General features: G+C 38.9%; 1 protein-coding gene and 1 long non-coding RNA gene across 3 annotated transcripts; one reads left to right on the top strand and one right to left on the bottom strand.

Moving 5' to 3' along the window:
- Positions 1–974: 974 nt before the first annotated feature.
- Positions 975–4,101, top strand: LOC143862593 (uncharacterized). Of its 2 annotated transcripts, none has more exons than XR_013240375.1 (5): positions 975–1,651; positions 2,778–2,856; positions 2,947–3,151; positions 3,233–3,428; positions 3,516–4,101. It is a non-coding gene; the product is annotated as an uncharacterized LOC143862593 (long non-coding RNA). The 2 variants fall into 2 exon arrangements; XR_013240374.1 differs by having other exon boundaries at positions 2,778–2,876.
- Positions 4,102–6,008: 1,907 nt separating this feature from the next.
- On the bottom strand, positions 6,009–7,781 carry LOC143861445 (uncharacterized). Its single transcript, XM_077372374.1, has one exon. It carries the CDS (start codon positions 7,779–7,781, stop codon positions 6,009–6,011), a length of 1,773 nt encoding a protein of 590 aa, XP_077228489.1.
- Positions 7,782–24,982: the final 17,201 nt, after the last annotated feature.

Raw genomic sequence — 24,982 nt, 5'->3', positions numbered from 1 at the left:
GGAGACATGATCACGCCCTCTGTATTCGGAAGATCAGGTTCGTCGAGCCATAGACCGGATTCGGCTGGATACTGTGAGTACTTTAAATTGCTTTCATTTTCCCTAATGCAATCTTTTTGCTTTTGAATTATATTCATGCTAGTGACACATGGTTTGTGATTTGGTCGGTCAGGTGGAGACCCTTGGATGATCACCCAGAGATCATGGGAGACGGATATGCTCATGCCAGGAGAGTTACTTCGTCGTCTACTTCTCCAGCGAGGACAGCTCTTCGCCCACCAGCTGTACCGAGAGCTCATGCCCGAGCGTCTCGCAGACAAGCTACTCGACCCGATTCTTCAGGGGCTGGTCCTTCTTCACTGTAACACCCAGCCCTATCGTAGGGAAAGCCCATAGTCGAATGGGTGTCTTTACCAAAAATAGGGTACTAAAGATTTTAAGCGTTGTAGAGGGTGCCATTACCAAACTAAGCTTAAGCTTCGTTTGGGGTTGCAAAGAGTGCCATTATCAAAATGGTTTCTGAGTTTTCAAATTCATTTTAGAACCCCTCAAATTTTTGGCCAATAAGAAAGAAAAAGTAAATGGGAGAGAGAGAGAGTTGGACGGTTTTGGTATAAAGGAGGAGAGATTTTAGCAATCTTCATATGGCTTGGATGTATGAGATAGAGAACTTTTAGGAATTTAAAACGTCTTTCTCTTAGTGTGCGTATGATTTGCTAACTTTAAAGGAAATATCTTTGGAGATAATTTTGGATTGTGATCTAGATGAGAAAACGTCCAAGAAATTTGATTAGGCTTTAATTCGGTTTTCGTTATATGTGACTATATTGTAGCGTGGAGTTTTAGTATGAACGGGATTCTAAATATAATTGAAATGAGACGTACACCTAATTGTGTTGGAGCACGGCACCTACCTTAACTTAAATTGACGATTATCGTCACCTATGAATAGAGTGCTTTTTGTTGGAAGAGAGAGGAAGGAAGCAAGAGGAAAATATTTCCAGTTCTAATTGTGTGTGTACTGGCCTTTTGGAAAGGTGGGAAGGAGAAGAAGCCTTTAAACTTCCCTTTATTACATTGAAGGAGTGACTCTCTGCAAAGGCTTAATTCCTCCATTAAGATGGACAGGCGTGGGCATCAAGTGCATCCGTTGCCATCAGATGGCTCCATCAACCCCGGATAGAAAGATAGTGGGCAAGTGTCTCAAATAAATAACAAGGATTGATGGAGTGCTCGATCAAGAGGAGATGTACAGATCATCCAAATTACATATGCAAGCCATGTTTATTTCATGCAACCTGATGTATTAGGATTGGTGGTGAGAAGTTAGTGATGCTCTCGAAACTCCAAATCCCTTGCAGTTGTATAGGAATCCTCCATATCTGAACGGTTCGAATTATCCCTCCCTTTACATAACGGGAAGAGATAGAAATAGAGAGAGGTATGTGGGTTTCACATATAGGAAGCAAGAATTTAAAGTTCTCTTCTCTGAATGAAGCAAGGATGCAAACGATTCTTTTTCTTTGGAGTTGTTGAAGCGTATGGAAAGGTATGGCAAAAAAAGAACATCATAGTTAAGTGGAGGAAAATCATTTCTCCCTGAAGGAAATAAATCCTTATCGCGAATTCGAGGGATACAATCGACATCGAGGTACGTAATAGCGTACTAGTTTGGGTGAACCGTTAACCCATACTCTTTGATTACATATGTTATTGTTGGTGTACCTCCGATTTGTACCTATACGATTTCAGTTATCACTTGGGTCTAGCATGCTATTCTTATTATCCTATATACCATTTGATTTCAGTTTCGTTATGATATTGTTTCAATATGGGCTCTTTGGATTTGTACCGATATGGATTACATTGATTTTTGCCCTGCCACGATATTGTCGATTTTACCCACAAAGTGAACTTTTTGATCCCTTATGGAACCCTTTTGCTGAGCTTTGTCTCTCATCCTTATGAACTCTTTGATACCATCTGTTTGTTACCGCCATTGCTTTGGTTATTCCAGTTTTTACAAACCTTTGATATGACACCTGAACCTTTGGAAAATATCTGTTTTGGACTTTGGACTTTGGATCTGTTATCTGGACCTTTGGAACTATCTATTATGGACTTTGGATTCACCTTCTATTTCTGGACACTTTGGTGGAGGCTTGGGTTATTTCTCGACCCTGCCATATGGGGGTAATACAATTGGCAACTCTGGACCCACCGTGGGGGTAGTACACTGGAACTTCTGGCCCGTCAGTGTGATAAAACGCTGGCCCTGTCGACTTGTATTTAAACTTTGAGGAAATAGTTCTGACACCGTGGGCGGTCGGTGTAAGCAATAACACGCTTTTTGGACTCGTGGGCAGTTGGGGTGAAAATAACTTGCTTTTTGGACTAAGCCGATGATCTCGAAGTGGAGTTTCCATTCTGGACTTTGTATTCTGAACACCCTATGGCATTGGCTATTGTTCTGATATTCTGGACACCCTCTTTGGCTTTAGTTTCTGTTTAGATTCTGTCTTTGACTTCTATTTTGATACTAGCTTTAATTACTGTTTGATACTATTTAGTTTCGGCTGCACCTCTGTTCAGTATTCTGTTTTGATATGCTCTTTGGATTGTCATTATACCCACTCTTTCTGTTTGGGACTTCATTATTCAGCTCTTACCTTTCTGTTTGACCCTTATTGAGCCTTGGCATGCTTAGACCTACACTTAGAGTGGTGCTTTATTAAGTACTGAGCTTTTCAGCTGACCGTGGTTTATAACATTTTCAGATTTAGATCCTCGTGAGGCGAACGAGGAAGTCGAGCCTTAACTTTGGAGATCTTTTAGTTTCATTTGATCAATTTGACAGTGAGTATTATGTGAAACATGTAAGAGATTTTGCTAAATTTCTTTAAGTTTAGCTTATTTTTATCCTTGGATCTGATATTATTCTGTTAGCCTTGTATACTTGTAGAGCTTGCTTTGCAGGTATACGGCGCTGTCATGTCCTACGCCTAGGGTGGGGTTTGGGGCATGACATTCACTTCCTGAGTACTTTCCATTGCCATGCTGGACGATACCTTCCTGTGACAGGAGAGGGGAGTTTGAGATAGTTCGGCCATCAGGGGCGATTGGGTACCCTATTCTGGAGACATATGCTGGGGTAAGTGATTTTGATTATGCATTAACTTCAGAATTTGAATTTTGCTCGCATTTTTTATTTGATTTTGCTTGGCAATTGCAGATCCCTCACAATCAGGCAAAACAGCTGTTGCTGATGGTGGGTGCTCTACGGACATTTGCCAGTGAGGAGATAGGAAGGAATGAGAGGATGCCAGCAGCTCGAGAGGGGGACGCTCATCTCAAATACTGGGCTCCAGCATGAGATAGAGACCTTGAGACAGATGTTAACTGCAGGCGAGGGTCCACGGACCAGACATGTATCTACTTTTCTCATTTTTGAAATTTGAATTCTTGTACCTATGATTTGATATATCTTGATGTTCTGATACATATTGTGGACATAGGGGAGGAGGCATAGGCAGAGAGACCCTGAGCTAGAGGAGGTATACAAGCCAGAGATGCCTGTAGGAGAGGGTGGAGGTAGTACTTGTGAGGGAGATGACGAGTCCGATGAGGACTACGTCCCAGAGGACCTCAGGGTTGCTGAGACTACCTTGCCTGATGGGGTAAGAGGCTAGCGAGACAGATCACTGCCCGGGCGACGAAGGTGAGGGTTGGAGTTGGTCCCGGAGGCATGTATGCACCTCCTCCTCCTGAGCCAGACGTTGGCCCTAGCGACAGAGCAGCCGCAGCTATCGGACCGGAGCTTGGTTCGAATCCCGACAGGCTTGACTCCGGGACAGGATCCAGTTCACTAGATCGCTTGCTGAGTAGTGTCCAGGTTTCAGGGGGTGGAGACACGGGGGGTCTTCAGCTTCCCAGCCTAGGACAGACATGCCCTCCCCTTTCTTTGTTTGGGATCGTCCAGAGCAGGATCCAAGAGATTTACCACCACCAGGGCAGTGATTTGTGTATTCTATTTTTTCTTTTTTGTTCCCCCAGTTGGGGATGAGATGTATTTTGTCATTGATCAGACATATATGGATCACTTTTGACTTTTTTTGTTTTTTTATCTTCAATTGTTTGCGCTTGTTGCTTTCTGAGAAAAGTGGATTTTTGTATAAATAGACATCCATTCTAAATGGGTATTTATACAAAAATGCCCCTAATATAGTTCTAGAAACAACTTGGAATCTTAAACATGTGAAAGTAATTTGCAGTATTTAACAAAGGCTAACATTCTTGAGCATTTTTGCATTATTAGTGACTACTAATAATGTAAAAACGCCCCTTGAATGGTTTCTTGATGATTTGATCATGTATTTTTGTGTTATTAATTATATTTCTATGATTAATAATACAAAAATGCCCCTAGTGTAGTTATTCCCATAGACAAGAGAAAGTGAAATACAAGGTTGGAAACAAGGGTAGCATTTTTATTGAAAGTAAAATACTCTGATAGCCACATACTCCAAGGTTACATTCCTTCGAACGTCTCCTTTCTGTACATGGAGTACCAAGCTGAATCTTGATCTTCTGAGAACTGCATACGGAATACTGAGTTGATCTTCTAAGATCTGTACACGGGATGCTGAGATGATCTTCTGAGATCTATACACGGGATACTAAGTCGATCTTTTGAGACCTGAAGTATTGAGTTGGATCCTGACCTTCTGAGATAAAGGAACTCGTTGTGCCTTCCTTCAACATATGATTACCTTCGCTAGGCAAGGACTTTGCTGAGGGGAGAAAATAAAATTTCTTCTGTTTTTCTGGATTCCCATGTAGGGAGGGATTTTATCGAAACAAATGCTTTTGATTTATTTAGGCAAGCTGAAACCCTAGATAGATGAGTTTAAAGGTTCTTACGCATAGGCAGTGTTCCTTGCCCCTGGTTTTTAATCATGGTCCAGAAACCCTTTAGATTGTTTGAAGTATTAACTCATCTTGTTTTGTACTAAAGAATTCTCTGACTGGTCATTCTGAAGATATGCCCTGCCAACAATCAAGTCATCCTTTGTGAATTTTCAACTTGACGGACCGTCTATACCTTAACTTTTGCTAGAAACATGTTTCAGGTTGTGTTTCTACAGGTATGTTGATCCTAATTTTGCCTACGCCGCCCTTTCAGATTTTCGACTTAGCAGATCTTCAGATCTTCTTGTTCTAAACATTTGGAATGTTTGTGGGGATAATGAAAAGGTTTATTGGTTTTACCAATGATGATTGAACCCGAGATGATCAGGTTGCCTACGTACCCCAAGAAATGGTTGGGATCAAGTCTGCATAGTTCGAGGCTTTTCTATGGGGAAACTAGTTGGGTGCTTTGGCTTTGCCAAATGGGACCGAACCTGAATTGACCAGGTTGCCTTCATACCCCAAAGAAGGGTTGGGATTAGGTCCATGTAGTTCGTGGCTTTTCTGTGGGAAAAACGATCGAAGGGGGTAATGTGAAGGGTTCTGTTTAGGCTTTGCCAAAGAGCGACCGAACCTGGGTTTGTCAGGCTACCTACGTACCCCAAAGAGGATGGGATCAGGTCTGCGTAGTTCGTGATTTTGCTGAGAAGTGGGGTGATGAGTCATTTAGAATCTGATTGACAAAAAGAAGGTCTTCGATCATTCTTAGGATTAATATCTTTTTAACTGATAGAGGTTAGTGGGTTCAGAAATTCTATCCCCGTTTTGGTCAAGAAGTCTGACAGCTTTTCCGAGCAAGATTTCATCAACGACGTAGGGGCCAGACTAGTTAGGTCTAAACTTTCCCCGTGGATCGAAGATAGAAGCTCAACATTCTCTAAGCACCATATCCCCTTTCTCTGAGTTCACGGATTCAAACTTTTTTGTTGAAAGCTCTTTCTAATCTGCGTTGATAGCCTTGTACATGGTACGCTGCTTTCAATCTTTTTTTCATCCATCATACACAACTCTTGATGACGAATACCGGCCCATTCAGATTCTTATAGATCACTTTCCATCAGGATTCTGAGTGACGGGATTTTCAACTCGATGGGTAGGACAACTTTCATAGCATATGTGAACGAATAAGGAGTGGCTCCAGTAGACGAGCGGACAGACGTTCTGTATGCCCGGAGTACGAACGGGAGTTTACTGGACCAATCTTTGTAAGATGGGGTCATTTTTTGAAGAATAGTCTTGATATTCTTATTTGTTGCTTTGACAGCACCATTAGTCTGAGGTCTGTATGGAGACGACTTATGGTGCTTGATTCTAAATTCTTCACACAGTGATGCTACTTCCTTCTTGAAATGCGAACCATTGTCTGATATCAATTCGTGAGAGACTCCATATCTACAGAAGATGTTGGCCCTGATGAACTTTGCGACTGATGCTGACGATATCAAAGTGTATGATTGTGCTTCGATCCAATTAGTGAAGTAATCGATTGCAACAAGTATGTATTCATGCCCACTGGATGGCTTGGGAGAGATTTTGCCAATGATGTCAATACCCCATACTGAGAACGGCCACAGAGATGTGAGCGAGTGAAGCTCTGACGGCGGCACATGTATCAAATCAGCATGGATCTGACATAAGTGACATGTTTTGACGAACAAAAAGCAATCTGCTTCGAGTGTAGTCCAGAAATAACCAAGATGAAGGATTTCCCGTGCTAACATCTTGCCATTCATATGAGGACCACAGACACCGGAGTGAACATCTTCTAAGATTTCTGCAGCTCTATCTTCATCAATACAAAGGAGCTGAACTCCATCAAGTGATCTACGGTAGAGGTCTCCTCCACAAATGACATACCTAGATGCCAGTTTATGTAGTGCTCTTCTCTCCTTTAAAGAGGCTTCTAGGGGGTGTCCCCTGCCAGAGATAAGATTTTTTATATCGAAATACCAATGTTTTCCATCTGGGCATCTGACTGCTATCTGAACCATGTGTACGTGTGCTGGGACGACATGTCGTTTTATTGCAAAAGGACGGACCTTCACCCCAACCAGAATATCAACCATAGACGCAAGGGTGGCTAGCGCATCTGGAAACCTGTTTCTCAATCTAGAGATATAGGTGAAGCTGATGTTGTGGAAACTCTTCATCAGACTCGTAAGGTAAGTGTGATATGGAATCAACCTATCTTCTTTGGTGAGGCATTTTCCATTTGTTTGACAGATGATTGACAGAGAATCACCGTATACATCGAGGTCTTGTACCTCCAAGGATAGAGCTGCTTCCAGACCGGCTATGCAAGCTTCGTACTCAGCCACATTGTTGGTGCAATCAAAGTCTAATTTGATAGAAATTAGTATGTGATCATCTCGAGGTGAAACAAAGACAATGCCGACCCCTTTGCCTTTCGAGTTGGATGCTCCATCAAAGTACATGGTCCATGTAGTAAGATTGGGGATATCTCTGATCGTCATGATTCCTTCGTCTGGAAATTCACGGCTCAGTTCCGCATCTTCAATGGGTGCATCAACTAACTGCTCTGAAATGATTCTGCCTTTGACAGACTTCTGGGTGACATACGTGATGTCAAACTCTGACAACAACAACAACCAACGCGTGGTTCTGCCAGTCAGGGCTGGTTTCTCGAAGAGATACTTCATCGGATCCATACGAGAGACGAGGTAGATTCTTCGTGATAGCAAGTAGTGTCTAAGCCTTTGAGTGGCCCACACTAGTGCTAAACAGGTTTTCTCCAGTTGAGTATAATTTAGTTCATATTCCAACATCTTCTTGCTGAGATAATAAACTATCATTTCTTTTCATGTCTCTGGATCTTCTTTCGCCAACATACATCCAAGAGACATATCCGTGTTTGAAAGATACAGGAGAAATGATCGTCCTGCGACTGCTGGTGACAGGACTGGAGGTGATAACAAACAATCTTTGATCTTTTAAAAGGCTTCCTGACATTCAGGGTTCCACTGTTTGAACGTATTTTTCTTCAGAAGCTTGAAGATCGGCTCGCACGTACTGGTAAGCTGAGTGATAAAACGATTTAAGTACTGAACTTTTTCCAAGAATCCTTTGACTTCTTTTTCTGTTTGCGGAGACTGTGGGACCCGATCCAGTGAGAGGGGTGGAGCGCGAGCCGCCACGCTCTCTCTTGGTCTCTCGTACCCATGCGATTGCCGTGTGCATTTTTTATTATTGATTTTAATTACCCAACCAAGCAGGCAACAGCCAAGCCATATGGTGCAAACAAACGTGCAACCCAGTACCCATAAGGGCAGGGGTAAGTCGCCGAGCCTAGCAAGGTGTGATTTAATTCATCTTTTCCGTCAACTTGGGATCACTAAGGCAATCTAAATTCCACGCAAAAGAGAGTGACAGAGTCGCCACCTAGATGAGGGATTTAGGACCCATAATTGACCAGAAATCTAGACTCGTTATCTGGTTACGAGAATGGAAGGTATGGGGAGTTACCACCACATGCACCATTCATGCCCGATAATCGGTCTTCAATTCCAAAAGTTAACTCTTTTGAATTTCTTTTAAATGGCTCATTTAACTCTATATTAATGTGAGAACTACGTGACATGCATCATAAGATCTAATTTCAATGTAATTCCTAAATGTGTATCTTGATTTCCTTAATTTGTTTGAATTCAATCTAAGTGAAAGTTCTCCTAAAATTCTAATTTCATGGAAAGTCCTAAGTAATTTAGTTACTCTTAATTTAAGGATTAATATACAAAACCACACCACTTATGTGTGGAGCCGACTCGGGCTTGGTATGTCACTCAAGTATCCAAGTTGCCTACGTATCCCAGCCTCACTGGGATCAGAGTCGATCGTAGTTTGGTGCACCTAAACTAAGCTACTTATGCCTAACTCATCTAGGACACCGATATAGACTGGATTGACTGTTTCAACAGTTTTAAGAGAAATTATTTAGTTCAATTTGAAGATTTTATTATCCTAGGACTTCATCTAAGATCCTACATGGTCCTAGCTAAGTGCAAGACATCCCTTAGAATAATGCAGGTTAACCTACATCCTAGATAACTAGGTTTGTCCTAGGGGAAAATTGGGTGACTAGTGTAACTAGATCTATGGCACGGTTGCTATCCATAGCAAACGGCCGTGATGAGGCTGGACTCCTAACTCTAGGACTCCCTAAAACCTAGGACACAACATGACGTAAGTGTTTCTAAGGGGCCCTAAAGGTTCCTACGATAGGAGACCGTAATCCAATGGCTCCTAAGACGCGGATCGAGTTAATTTGATTTGTTGAACTTGATGATTTTCGATTTTTGAGGATTTTTTATTCTTAAACATCTAAAGAATACCAAAGGCTCTTTGGTTCGCAAGTTTCGGCCTCGAATCACAACCATGGATGGGAATCGTGCTCTCAACCCTTGTATAATTTAGCACGTAAATTATAGTATCTTATTGTCTGGCATATTTCTCAGGATTTTCATGGACAGTGGACCTCAGAGCCAATATCATACTATAATTTACGCACTCTAATTATGCAATATTAATCGCAATTAGTATACGACTACGGTTGTGATCTCGGCAGTTAGACTATCGCGGTATAGCGAATTTACAATGGAGATCTACTGACTTTTGTGTTGATTTGCTATTAAATTATGATTTATTAACATTAACACCAGATTGCTAGGATTACACAAAAACCCTAAGCAATCGAGCTCCAAATCAGTTGAAACGTTTCCAGTAACAAGATATGGATGATTGTGGCTTACTGGAAAAATTTCATGAATTATCATTAAGATTTGATATCAATTTCCGATTTTTCAAAATTTAAATCAGATTATAGATTAACACAGAAACTTATAGCATATCAATTTCAAATTAATCCAAACTTGCACAGAATAGAGATCTAGATTATTATAGCTTACTGGAAAAATTATATCAATTGTCATTATGATGTGATATCAATTTGCAATTTCTCAAAATTCAAATCAGTTCATAGATTAACACGGTAACTTATAGCATATCAATTTCAAATTAATCCAAACTTTCACAGAATAAAGATAATCATGAGATTAGACTACTGTCTGACTTTCATGGACTTTTATTACAATTTGATGTGAATTGAAATTCACACAAAAATCGGATGAAACCAAAGAATTACTTAAAAAGCAAACCTAATAGTATCCTAAAATCAAATAAAAATTTCAGTAGATATATAATAGCTTATAAAATTTTCTATCAAAATTCCAAAACTTAAAAATTAAATATCCTCCATAAAATTGATTTTTAAATAGAAAAGGGGAATTTGTTTCCTACGAATTGAAACCCATTTACTAAAATAAATTACAAAATCATATTAAAACTTTGCAAAACCAATTGAAAATTTTTATCTAACATTCCAGTAACCTAAGTTACTGGTTTGTAAAGAAAATTTTCAAAAATTTACTAATTTAATACGAAAAAGAATTACGGCACGTAAAAAGAAGTAGCGATTAGAAAACAAATAAAAAAATCTTTTTTCGAAAAAACAATTTCTTGATAAATTCAATTTATTATTGAACATTAATTCTTGAGAGTTTCATCAATTTTTTAAAATATTTTGATATTTATTAAAAATGGACGAAATTTAAAATAATTTAAAACCGGATTAAAAAAATTCAAAAAAATCCAAAATTTTGTGGGTGTTCTGCAAATCAAACAATTGGGTTGGAAACAAAATTTCACTAAATTTGGACATGGTTTGATATACGTTTGGATTCATTCATCAAAAAATAACCCCTTTTAGGGTAATATTTTGAAAAATAGAATGAAAATTAAAACGGCCAAACCGCGATTGGAAATTAAGTTTCCAGTAATATTTTATTTTATAGAAATCCCAAAAAATATCAGTTTTTAAAGAAACCCACGTTTTCAAAGACTTGCTTTGATAATCCGATTTAAATCCATATTGAATAAAAAACGAAAGAAAATCATTATTAAATCTAAGAAATTTAATTTTTTGGTGAAAGTTTGAATTTTGAAAACTTATAATCTATATTATAACATACTGGAATTTCAAGGAAAAATTCATTGATTTGATCTATCAAAAGTAAAACCCTAGCATGCTTTTCTACTTTTGATATTACAAAGATAAAGATCCTACCGTTGATCACGCTCCTTGTCTCTAGGGTCCGTAGATTCGAGGTATACGCTTTGTCGCACCCTTTTATATGATGAAGAAGACCCAAAGAACACTCTAAAGATCCTTGATGTGTGATTTGTTAAAGAAGAAAAGGGATTTCAAGAATCCCTTTTGTGAAGAACCCTTGAGAGAGATGAACACACTTCAAGAGAGAAGAAGTTTTTTTTTCTTTTTTTTTCTCTGTTTTTTTTGGGAGGAGAGAGAAAAATGATGAATTTGGATTTTAATTTTTTTTGAATCCTTCCTCTGATTGTTTGCTTTGATTTTTATACAAAAAGCTAGGATTAAGAGAGAAATAGTAGTTTCCAATGTGAGAGCCCACATTTTTGGCTTGTTTCCAATTTTTTCCTCTTGCTTTCTTTGTTTCTTGTTTCCAAATTGGATTTGATTCCAATCTTAATTTCTTGTCAATCAAGATATGCTATTCTCGTTCCACAATGCTTCTTTGGAAGAAAACCTTTTAAAGCAATCATTCCTCTTTTCCTTCTTTTCTTTTTTTATTCTTTTTATTTTTCTTTTAACAAATATGATGTCACCATTGTGACATCATCAAGGTTGGGTGCTCAACTCGTGTGGGTCAGCCATGTGGGGCGCCCACCATGGTGGTTGACCCATATGGGTGAACCCATATGAGCTCCATCTTTGCGGGCTTTAGCCCAATGGGCCATTTGACACGGGTTTCGGGTTTTTCCGTAAAAATTTAATAAAATCTTTCTAAATTCAACATTCTATATATAGACCCAACCCATTTGACATTTATGGTGTATCCCTCACACATGATCGGACCATCTTTTTGGAAAATAACTTTTCGGACCAACATGCCCCTATTTGACTGTTAGACATCCAAATGCGACCAAAATACCCTCAGATTGGTTCACTCCTAATGGGACCAAAATGTGTATCCCTCACACATGATCGGACCATCTTTTTGGAAAACAACTTTTCGGACCAAAATGCCCCTATTTGACTGTTAGACATCCAAATGCGACCAAAATACCCTCAGATTGGTTCACCCCTAATGGGAAAAATTAAAAATGGAAAGTCTTTGTGGTCAAACTTCAAAAATATAAACTTTTAAAATTGGGTCCTTTCGGTGAGCAATATTAAACAGGATCATTTGGTATCCCCTGAAAATACCCAAAATGCCCTCAACATTCAGAATTTCCAAATTAAGCGAAATCCTTGAGAAATTCTAAATTTAGCAGGTTTTCCAAAATTTAGGAAATCATTCATAATCTCTCAGACATATTTCGGGAATCAAAAGAATTACATAGGGAAAGACCAAATTACCCCGAGGTGCTAGAATTTGGCGAGACTAGGGAGAACCCTCAGAAATTTCAAAAATAGCAGATTTTCAAAAATTTATGAACGGACTCAAGATTTCTTAGACACAAATGAGGGACCCAATATGATATGTTGGAAATGTCTAAAATACCCTCGAAGTGCAAGACTAAGAGAAAATTTTAAGAGATCTAAATTTAGCAGGTTTCCCGAATCTTACGAAATTACTCCTAATCCATCAGCCGTACCCTCAAGATAGTTTTGGATATATGAGAAATGATTGAAATATCCATAAGATGATGAAAATGTGGAAGCCCTATGAGTTTCTAAAAATAGCAGCTTTTTCAAAATTTGTAAAATCACTCAAGATTTCTTAAATATAACTTGGGGGTCAGACGAGACACATCGGGAATGACCAAAATACCCCTGTAGTGTAAAAATGGGCAAAAATGAGGGAAACCCCAAAAATTCTAAAAATAACAGGTTTTTTCAGTTGGTTAGAAACTTGAATTTTCATCTTCTAGATACCATTGGAACACCCTAGAAACCTTTAGGATCGCGAATTAACTTCAGAATTCCTTCAACGAGGCGACATCTACCCTAAAATGCACAGATGCCTAATCTTAGGTGGAATACGGACTCAAAACTTGACAAACTACCAAATCTTTTGCTTTTTAAAGTATAGCAAAATGGGGGTGTCTACAGATGCCCCTCTTTGGCAGAGATGACGTAGTCATCGAATACCAAAGCAAAAGTGACATAGCCATTTTGCGCAGCTTTAATCAACAAAAGACTCTAGACAAAATGCAACATAGACGCAAAATATACTACCTAATGCAAGACCCTAAACGAAGTCTTAGAATTGGAATGTAATAAAAAATTATTTATTGTCGCTACCATGAGCTGGTAGTTCAGAATAAATGGAGAAATGAATTCAATCTAAGAGCAAAAATCAAGCAACTTAGAATGAAAAATAATCCCGATGCGGCGCCGTTCACAAACGGGCAATGAGAGAATGAGATATCATTTTCGAATCGATTCTGAAGAGAAGGAACAAAGATCGTTCTCAAACGGTTTTTAGAAGAAAATGAGACACCGTTCACAAGCGGGCTCAAGGAGGATAAGAGACCATTCACAAATGGACTTGAAAAATGAGACACTGTTCACAAACGGGCTCAAAGAGGATATGGGGCCATTCACAAATGGACTCGGAAAATGAGACACCGTTCACAAACGGGCTCAAGGAGGATATGAGACCATTCACAATGGACTTCGAAAATGAGACACCTTTCACAAATGGGCTCAAAGAGGAAAGGAGACCATTCACAAATGGACTCGAAAAATGAGACACCGTTCACAAACGGGCTCAAAGAGGATAAGAGACCATTCACCAATGGACTCGGAAAATAAGACACCGTTCACAAACGGGCCCAAGGAGGACATTAGACCATTCATGAATGGACTTCGAAAATGAGACACCGTTCACAAACGGGCTCAAAGAGGATAAGAGAGCATTCACAAATGGACTCGGAAAATGAGACACCGTTCACAAACGGGCTCAAAGAGGATAAGAGAGCATTAACAAATGGACTCGGAAAATGAGACACCGTTCACAAACGGGCTCAAAGAGGATAAGAGACCATTCACAAATGGACTCGGGAAAAGAGACACCGTTCACAAACGGGCTCAAGGAAGACATGAGACCATTCACAAATGAACTCAGAAAATGAGATACCGTTCACAAACGGGCTCAAAGAGGATATGAGGCCATTCACAAATGGACTCGAAAAATGAACACCATTCACAAACGGGCTCAAGGAGGATATGAGACCATTCACAAATGGACTTTGAAAATGAGACACCGTTCACAAAATGGCTCAAAGAGGATAAGAGACCATTCACAAATGGACTCGAAAAATGAGACACAGTTCACAAACGGACTCAAAGAGGATAAGAGACCATTCACAAATGGACTCGAAAAATGAGACGCCATTCACAAACGGGCTCAAGGAAGACATGAGACCATTCACAAATGGACTTCGAAAATGAGACACCGTTCACAAACAGGCTCAAAGAGGATAAGAGACCATTCACAAATGGACTCGGAAAATGAGACACCGTTCACAAACGGGCTCAAAGAAGATAAGAGACCATTCACAAATGGACTCGGGAAATGAGACAATGTTCACAAACGGGCTCAAGGAGGACATGAGACCATTCACAAATGGACTCAAAAAATGAGATACCGTTCACAAACGGGCTCAAAGAGGATATGACGTCATTCACAAATGGACTCAAAAAATGAGACACCATTCCCAAACGGGCTCAAGGAGGATATGAGGCCATTCATAAATGGACTCGGAAAATGAGATACCGTTCACAAACGGGCGGGTAGAAGATAACAGACCATTCCCAAATGGACTCGGAAAATGAGACACCGTTCCCAAACGGGCTCAAAGATAAGAGACCATTACCAAATGGATTCGAAAAATGTGATACCGTTCACAAACGGGCTCGAAGAATTTTAAGAGACCATTCCCAACTGGACTCGAAAAATGAGACATCGTTCCCAAACGGGCTCGGAGAAGATAACAGACCATTCCCTAATGGACTCGGAAGATGAGACATCGTTCCGAAACGGGCTCGAAGAAGATAAGAAACTATTCCCAAATGGATTCGAAAACTGAGGCACCATTCCCAAACGGGTTCGAAGAAGTGAGATAGCTTCGATTGATGGATTCAACAACGAAGAATTTAGAGATTTTTCATGAATTTGAATTTGACGTAAGATTGGATTTGATGAATTTTAGATTTTTTTAACTCAATGAAATCAGGGATAATAGAGATCGTGCCCGATAAAGATATTGGAAACTAAGACTTTGACGAATGATGAGACGACAAACCTTATGAACGAAGAAGCATGACTAACGAGAATGGTTTATGAACACTTTCATGAAGCTTCAACAAGATTTTTCGCAAAGAGACTGTTGGTCTAGTCTTCTGGGGATTTTGATAACTGAAACATTGATCTAAATACTTGAAATTGGTAATCTAGAACAACGGCTCTCTTGGATACTAACATGAAAAAGTGGGATTTGCCTCTTGACAGATGTTTAGATAAACATTTCTTGGCCATGATAGTATTTAACTAACTGGAAGGAAATTCTGAATTTTAATAGTTCATCTTTCTGAGAAATTGGCTCAACCACCATTGCATCTGAGGTTCTTCCAAGCTTAAGGTGCCTTCTTGGGGTATGATCTTCTTACTGGAACTGGGCTTTCTGATGTCACTACTTCTGAATTCTTCTGAGTTGATCTTCTTTGAAATGAAGCTGTTTGACTAGATTCTCAAGCTCTTTCAGGTACAATCGCAGGGAGCTGACGAGGCCGGGCCTCCTTCATTAAGGTAGTTACATCATTTGGACATAAGGACGACGATTGACTCTTTCTAAAGAGATAACTTAGATAAAAGGCACTACTCAAATGATTGAGGAGCTCTGAATGAGTGAACTTAGAATAATAAAGATTGACTGACTATACTGACAAATAGAGTGATGCTTCTAACTTAGTTAATATTTTATTTGGTAAGTCTATCCTTTCAAGGAATAGTTTCTCAATTGGTAAACACTGGACGTTTTCCTTAAAACAGTAATGCCTCAAGGATTTAATTACGACTCCTAAGATTGCTTAGCTTCAATGCCCCCAGTTTTGAGGATGGCACTTGAATTTGCTTGAACTTCTGTTGATCTTCAGTCTTGATATCAGCTGTAGCCTTCTTATAATGATTCTCTTACTGTGACCAAGTCACCTCTTCGGGGTTTTTAACTTGGCGAATCGTGTTAGCCTTAACCTTTTTGCCTGAACCACCTTTCTAGGTTTTCGATCTAGCAGGCTATCCCCTTAGCTTTTGCCTAAGCCGCCCTTTCGAGTTTTCAATTTAGCAGGGAAATAATCTTAAATTTTGCTTAGACCGCCCTTTCAGGTTTTCAGTCTAGCAGATCTTCAAACTCCATTCTTTTTTTTTCTTTTTCACTTTTTGTGTTTCGGCACCTAGATCATTAATTCTAAACACCGGAAGGACTTTATAGGTAGGATAGGGCTTTCCAAAGAATGGCTTAAGGTTCAACAAAGATTTCGACCGAACCTGTCAATAGGTTGCCTACGTATCCCAGGGTCGGAATCAGGTCGTGCGTAGTTCAGGGCGAAGGCCCCTAGTTTGAAGATAAATTGTTTGAAGGTTAATTGATTTTTCTTTTTTTCTTTCTTTCTGGAATGATTGACTTCTCTTCTTTTAGAACTTGTCCCTCTTTTTTTCTGGAACGATTGAATTTCTTTTCTTTTTTTGAATCGACCGAACTGGTTTAACCGAGCTGCCTACGTACCCCACTATATGGATCAGGTCTCGCGTAGTTCGGGGCGGATGCCCCTAGTTTGATGGGTTTTCAAGAAAATTTCTTTCAGGCTCGAAGGGTTTGCAAACCGGTATTCTTTTGACGCTGGGTTATGATTTTGGGATTTATTCGGCCAAAGGAGGCCTTCTGATGTTCAGATTGGGAATCGATCTAGGTTACTAGAGTCCCTCTGGTACTGATTATTTATTTTTATTTTTATTTTTACGGAGTTTGACGGCATTTTCCAGTAAGAGATCATGATTCTTCTTCCTTCTGGATATTGATAAGTAATTTGACTTTGAGAGTGCATACTGGTTTTTGGACATCATTTCATCCTTGAATCGGTGGCCCTTAATATTTTGATGATCGCTCTGAGATGATTGCTCTTGCACTTTTCATATTGAATTTGATGGCTTTACATTGTCACTGGTGAAACCTGTGACCGGTGTCATTGACTGGAGATATGGAAGTTATTTCGAATCCATGCCCCTTGTATAGCATGTGATATTCACTTCATTCTTTCTTGAACCTTCTATCTGGGTCTTTCTCTTGGCATTAATGGTAGCGCTTACTGGACTATCTCTTTATTCTCAAAATAGGTTTATCAATTCCTCACATTCTTCAGAGGGTAATGTATTTTCAATCGGCATTCACTGAATCAAAGTTTTGGTGCCAGTGTTTACCACTTCAATTTCATCTTTGAGAGGCTGGGCTCGGCGCTCCTCCCCTTGTTTGAGCATAGGCTGCAACTCAAGAGGAGTTTCGTCGGCATCTTTCCTCATTCGAGGAGGGAGTATTATTCTCATTGTTTATTAAAGTCAGAAGCACACATTGGAATGTATAGAAAAAAGAGCAAATTTCATTGAATTGAAAATGACTACATTTGGTAAGACTTATCCTGAACAGACTCAGGATTCACATTCTTGACTCAAAAATAAAAGTAAGAAAAGACTCAACTGGACTAGGAATTTATTCAAACTTTTAGAAGACTGCACTAGATAACTGGACTCGACATCATGACTGGACTTAATTAAAACAACAAAAGGACTAAGAGTGCTACAACTGTCCGGCTTTAGAGGCTCGGCGAAAGCTAGGTCATAAATGGTACTTTCAACTTCTAATTCTTTTCATTGCAACCAGACCTGTGCTTCTTTGAACCCTCAGTTATCTAAGCATTGTGATCGGCTGGCGGCAGTACTGCATGATTCGGGTAGGCTAATTTCTTTCATCAATCAACTTTTGGATCCTAAATTTTAAAGCAATGCAATTATCAGTAAGGTGGCCAGGGCCTCTATGGTATTCACAATACTGGTCCTTTCTCCAATTTGCTGGTAAAGGATTAGGAGGAGCCCTAATGCCGGGTAGGGTAATGTGACCTGAAGCTAACCCTTGCTGCAAAATGACTGATGGTTGTAACGAGAGAGGGGTAAATTCCTTCTTGAGCGCTTGCTTAGGTGTAGCCGTTAACTGATTGTATTTGAATACCATAGGATTTTGTAGCTCCTTGATATTTTTTGAAGTAAAACTGCCCATGTTATAAGCCCCATGTGTTGTAGCCACTTTGATTTCCTGACCTATGGAGACCGGGCTCAATATATTCCGACCCATCATTGTACATTGCTGGTCGTGATTATCGTGAGACTTTCTCTTCATTTGCTTAAACCACGGTTTGCGGTCATCAGGAAAGGATGGAGTTTCGCCGCCTGACAAAAGATTTTGAGGGTCGAGGAGCTCCATGTCTATAAGGTCTTGAATATCATATTTCAAATTGAGGCATTTATCAGTAGCATGACCAGGACGTAAATGGTAATCACAAAATTCTTTAATTTGGAAGGTCCTGGGACTGGGAAGAGGATTAGGAACAGGCTCTGGTCCCAATAGTGTTATCATTCTTTCCTTGAGCAACCATGTTAAAGCATCAGGTCGCGAGATCGGCAAGTCGGTGAATTCTCTTTTAGGAATCTCAGATGGTGGTTCTTGGTCATATTTAAGAATTAAGGGCCCAACAGAATCCTGCTGGTGCTGAGAGACAGAGTTCCTGGTAACATCCTGGACTTTGGTATTTTTGTCAGCGAAATGTTCAGAACTTTGGGACTGACAATACCAGGTTTGCATTTGTTACTTCATCTGATGAACTTCTTCTGTTAGCGCACCCATTTGTCTAGAGAGATTCACAATTAGTTCTTCTGAACCCATAACCATGGAGAGGCTCGGATCTTTGCCCTTAGAAATAATAGTGGTTGGACCAAATTTCTCAGTCAGTTGAGCTTTGATGATTTGATTTTCTTCCTTCAATTCCTTCATCTGCTGGACTAGCTGGGTCAAGGCTTCCATGATGTAAGAGAGCTGAGAATTTTTCGTAGAGTCTGCCATGAGTATGGAAGGAGAGGATTATAGACGCTTCCAAAGGAAATGGGGAATTAGATTCCTTGCTGACCGCGAATAGATTCCAACCCAAGAAGCTTTCCTGGATTTTCAGTTGTGAACAGTCCTGACACTCAGAGATTGAAAAATTCAAGAAATTTCAAAGGTTTATTAAAGTTGCTTTGTAAAGTGAATTCAACCCTCTTAATTTCAAAAATTAGATTTTTCAAGAAAAATTTTAGATTATGAAATAACCTAAACCTGATCTCATCTCCTCAAAATTTCACATGCAAGCAAGCAATTTCATATTCATAGTTTTTCAAAGAAAATCACAAATTCAATCCTAGCAAGCTTCTAGTTTAAACTACATGAAAGAGATTTTTGGAAGACCAACCTTGCTAGCTCTCCTTGTCTCTAGGGTAAGTAATCATTGGATATACGCTTTGACTTACCCTTTAAATCGCAAAGAAAACCCCTAAGAATAATAATATAGCCTCAACTGTTGAATATGTTGAATATATGAAAGCACTTTGTGTAGAACCAAGTGGAAGAGATGAACACCAAAGCAACAAAAGAGGAATGAATTCTAAGGAGGAAGAAAGAGAGGGTCAAATTTTTTAGAGAAAAGCCAAAGGTTGTGCTTGCTTTGTTTTTATAGAAAAAGTTAGGGTTAGATTGGACTTGGAAGTTTCCAATGTGAGGACTCCTGCCTTTAGTTAGTTTCAAATTCTCACCTATGGCTTGCTTTTCCCTTACCTTCTAAATTGGATTTACTTCTAATATTGATTTCTTGCAAGCCAAGCAATGTTAAATTACACAATGGATATCCTTCAAGATCAATCTAGAAGCCTTCTCACATAGGAAACTAGCTTTTATGAATGATTTTCGTCCAAAAAGGATTGTCCGACATTTGAGCTCATTTTTGTCCTATTTAGATGCTGATTCAGGAAAAGTCATAAACTAGAAAGTTGTAGATCTTTTTGAGACGTTCGAAACAATTATAATTGCAAATTTGTTGGACGAGAAGGTAAAAATTTATGGCCGATTTAGTAACCTGACCATACAACCCCTTTCTAATTATAACTCTTCCTTTCTTTATTATTTTTTCAAAACAAAAATGATGTCGCCAACCACCTCATCCCATGTAGGACGTTTTTGCATGTGACCTCCTCATGTGGGGCGCCCACTTATGTGGCCGACCCACATGGGTGGGTCCACAAGGACCCCCACCTTGTGGGCTTTAGCCCAATGGGCCTTATGATAAAAATTCAATAAAATCCTTTAAATTCAAACTTTTTATTGATGAAACCAACCCATATGACATTTATGGTGCACCATCAACATATGGTCAAACCATCCCCTTTAGAAAAATAATTTCGCAGACCGAAATACCCCTATTTGATGAGTACACCTCAAAAAGTGACCAAAATGTCCTCGAACGGGATTGCCTTCGAAAAAGGAAAGTCAAAAATAGAAAGTCTTGAAGGAAACTTTCAAAAATAGAAAGTTTTGAAAATCACTTTATTCGGTGGACGACATCAAACAGGATCATTTGGCATTGCCCGAAAATGCCCTCAACACTCAAAATTTCCAAATCAAGCGAAACCCTGAGAGGTCTAAATTTAGCAGGTTTTTCAAAATTCATGGAATCACTCAAGATTTTTCAGACACAACCCTGGGGTCAAATGAAACACATTAGAAATGACCAAATTACCCCTGTGGTGCAAAATTTGATAAAATTAAGGAATACCCTGAGAAATTCCAAAAATAACAGGTTTTCTTACTTGATTGGAAACTTGAATTCTCATCTTCTGAAAACTAATTGAACCCCCTAGAGACCTTCGTGATTGCTAATCAACTTCAAAACACCTAAAATTCACCCTAAAATTCAAGAATGCTTAACCTAATGCAGATGACTGACACAGACCAAACAAACCTTTCACTTTTTAAAGCGTGGCAAAATTGGGGTGTCTATAGATGCCCCTCTTTGGTAGAGATGATATAGTCATTGATTACCAAAGTAAAAGTGACAGAGCCATTTTGCATAGCTTTAATTAACAAAAGATTCACTACACACAATGCAATCTAAATGCTTCCTAATGCAAGACCCTAGACGAAGTCCTAGAATTTTGAGAAATTTGATTATTATGATAAACTTCTTTGTCATAGAGGCACTAAGCTTTTTCTCTATGGCAGAAAAAAAGAATCTTTTTTTTGTTTAGAAGCTCCTGCGCTTTTACTGTAAACCAAAAGGAAGAATAATATCTTGATTCAGAGGCACTTTCACTTTTTCTCTGAAAAGTGGAGAAATGGAAGATGGATTTTTGATCCAGAGGCACTTTCGCTTATTCTCTAAAAGGAAAAGAAATTTTCAATCGAGATGCACCTTCGCTTTTTCTCGGAAAAGAAGGGAAAATGAATTTTCAATCCAGTGGCACCTTCGTTTTTTCTCTGAAAAGAAAGGAAAAGAGATTTTCAATCCAGAGGCACCTTCGCTTTTTCTCTGAAAAGAAGGGAAAATGGATTTTCAATCCAGAGGCACCTTCGCTTTTTCTCTGAAAAGAAATAAAGAAGAATTTTCAATCTAGAGGCACCTTCGCTTTTTTTTTTAAGAAATGAGAGAGAATTTTCAATCCAGAGGCACCTTCGCTTTTTCTCTGAAAAGAAAGGATTTTCAATCCAGAGGCACTTTCGCTTTTTCTCTGAAAAAAAAAAGGATGATGAATTTCGATCCAGAGGCACTTTCGCTTTTTCTCTGAAAAGAAAAGGAGGTTGAATTTTGATCCAGATACATTTTTGCTTTTTCTCCGAAAAGAAAAGGAAGATGGATTTTCGATCCAGCGGCACTTTCACTTTTTCTCTGAAAAGAAATAGAAAATGGATCTTGAAATTTAATCTGAACTTGATTTGATGACTTGAAATGAACGTGAATTTGGAAATTTGAAATGGACTTGAGTTTATGACTTGAAATGAACTTGAATTTGAAATTTTGAAATGGACTTGAGTTGATGATTTGAAATGAACTTGAACTTGGCGATTTGAGCATGAACTTGAATTTGATAAATTTAAAAATTGATGAACTTTATATGTGTGAAATTGGATTCGATGACACATAGATATTGTAGAAGACCAAAATTCAAACGAATGACGAGACGACGCATATCAGGAGCTAAATGCAACGGCTATCGACATTTACCTCTAGAGAAGAAATGATGAAACGTGACTTATGAGAATTTCTAAGAATGCTTTCAGGAAGTTTTAAGAAGAGGTTACTACCTAAGACCATTGGTCTTTATTGCTGAAGATTCTTGGTATTCATAATTGAAACCCTAATCTAAATACCTGAACTGGTAATCTAGAACAATGGCTCTCTTGGATACTGAAATTGAAAGGTGAGATTTTTTTTTCTAGCAGGTATTTTGACAAACATTTCTCGAGGATAATGGTAAGCAATACGCTGGAAAGAAATTCTGAATTTTAATGTTTCATCTTGTTGAGGAATCGGTCCAACCATCGTCAAGTATGAGACTCTCCCAAGCCTATGGTGCTTTTCTGGGACATGGTCTTCTTATGAAAACTGTGCCTTCTGACGTTCTGCTTCTAAATTCTTTCCAAAGTAGCTTGCTTAAACTGAATCTTTCATACAACGACTCCTGAAATTCTTCCATCAAGATTTGTATGGCTCAAGTACAGTTGCAGATAAGCTGACGCCTTACTTCTTTCACCAAGACAGTTGCGACCTTCGGACTCAAAGACAACGACCTACTCTATTTAATGGAAAAACCTGGTAAAAGACACAATTCGAATGATCGAGGATATCTGAATGAATGACCAAATAACAACACGAATTGACTGGCTAAATGGACACACAGCGATGCTTATGACTTAGTTAGCATTTTATTTGGTAAGTCTGGCCTTTCAATGAGTAGTATTGCAATTGACAAACAATAGATTTCCTCTTTAAAACAGTAATACTTCAAGGATTTGATTACCACTCCTTGGATTACCTGGTTTCATGCCCCTAGTTTCAAGGATTTAGAGTGTGATGCCTGCTTGAACTTCTTGAATCCTTGATCTTGATATTGGGTATAGCCTTCTTAGATATTTTCTCTTACCTTGACCAAGTCGCCTTTTTCAGGTTTTCAACTTTGCGGACCGTTTGACTTTAACTTTTGCCTAAGCTACCCTTTCAGGTTTTCAACTTAGCAGACCATCCTCTTAACTTTTGCTTAAGCTGCCTTTTCAGGTTTTCAACTTAGCAGGGGAATGATCCTAAATTTTGCCTAGATCGCCTTTTCAGGTTTTCAATCTAGCGGATCATCAAACTCTATTATTTTCTTCTTCTTCTTTTTTTTGCATTGGGACCTAAATCCTTGATTCTGAACACCGGAAGGACTTTATAGGTAGGATGGGCTTTTTCAAAGAAAAGGCTTACGGCTTTGCAAAAATTTCGACCGAACCTGCAAATAGGTTACCTATGTATCCCAGTGAAGGAATCAGGTCGCGCGTAGTTCAGGGCAGATGCCCCTAGTTTGAAGGTAAACTGATTTTTCTTTTCTTTTTTCTTTTCTTTTTCTTGATTGACTCTATTTTCTTTTCTTTCTTTTTTTCGATTGACTTCTTTCTTTTGATTGATTGACTCTCTCTTTTCTTCTTTTTGGAACTATTGATTTTTTTCTTTTGAAACGACTGAACTCGGTTTGACCGAGCTGCTTACGTACCCTAGTGTAGGGATCAGGTCTCGCGTAGTTTGTGGCTGATGCCCCTAGTATAATGGGTTTTGAAAGAAAATATTATTCAGGCTCAAAGGGGTTTACAAAAAGGCTATTCTCTTTCACACTGGGTCAGGAACTTGGGATTTGTTCGGCCAAAAGAGGCCTTCCAATGTTCAGGTTTGGAATTGATCTAGGTTGATAAATTTTCTTTATTTTTTTTTTCACAGAGTTTGACGGCATTTCCAGGTAAGAGATAATGGGTCTTCTTCTTTCAAGATTCTAATATGCACTTTTGACTTTGATAGAGCCAAACTTGTTCTTTAACATCCTCCATTTATGAATCGGTAACTTTTGATATTTGACGATCGCTTTTCAATACTTGCTCTTGAACTCTTAACTTGAATTTGTTGGTTTTATATTATGAATTTGGGAACCAAGGTCAATCTTCAGAGAGAAAGGGCCCAAAATGAGAGGGAAGCTTAAGTTTCCATCAGCTTATTGTGCGCATTTGTGGGTACGAGTTCCCCAAGAGGTTGTTCATGTTCGCAAGGTTACCCCAGCAAAATTTTATGATAATTTGATTAAAAATGCAAAATAAGATTGAAATACAAGTGTGACAACTCAAGAGGTGGGGTGAATTAGTTAAGTTGAAATTTTAGGCTTAATTAGCGGAAGATTAAAAATTAATCTACTAATTAAGCACTAATTAGTCTAACCATTGTTCAAATAGGCATGATAATGAAATTTAGGATTTAGATATTACTTTAAGCCTATTTGTCCTAACCCTTGTTTTAATAAAACATAAATACAAGAAGGGATAGAGTTTACCAATTACCACAAAGTGCGAAGAAGAGGAGGAGAGAAAGCATCCACAAGGCACAAGATTTATAGTGGTTCGGTCTATCACAAGACCTACTCCACTCTTCTAAGTTTACCTCCTTAGGGCGCTCCAATAAAACAATGAGATTCTTCAAAGGGCGAATCTCGAAGCCGGACACCCGACTCCTCCAACTCCAAAGGGAACAAACCCTTTTCGCATGAAGCCTTAATGAGGGATCACATCCTCTTACAATGTCTTCTCCTTT

This window comes from Tasmannia lanceolata, unplaced genomic scaffold, assembly GCF_043159265.1.
Source record: "Tasmannia lanceolata isolate RefF3 unplaced genomic scaffold, GAP_Taslan_0.1 ptg000037l, whole genome shotgun sequence".
NCBI classification, from domain to species: Eukaryota; Viridiplantae; Streptophyta; class Magnoliopsida; order Canellales; family Winteraceae; genus Tasmannia; species Tasmannia lanceolata.
Note: the sequence above shows the minus strand (reverse complement) of the source record. Positions and strands in the feature narration are given on the sequence as shown.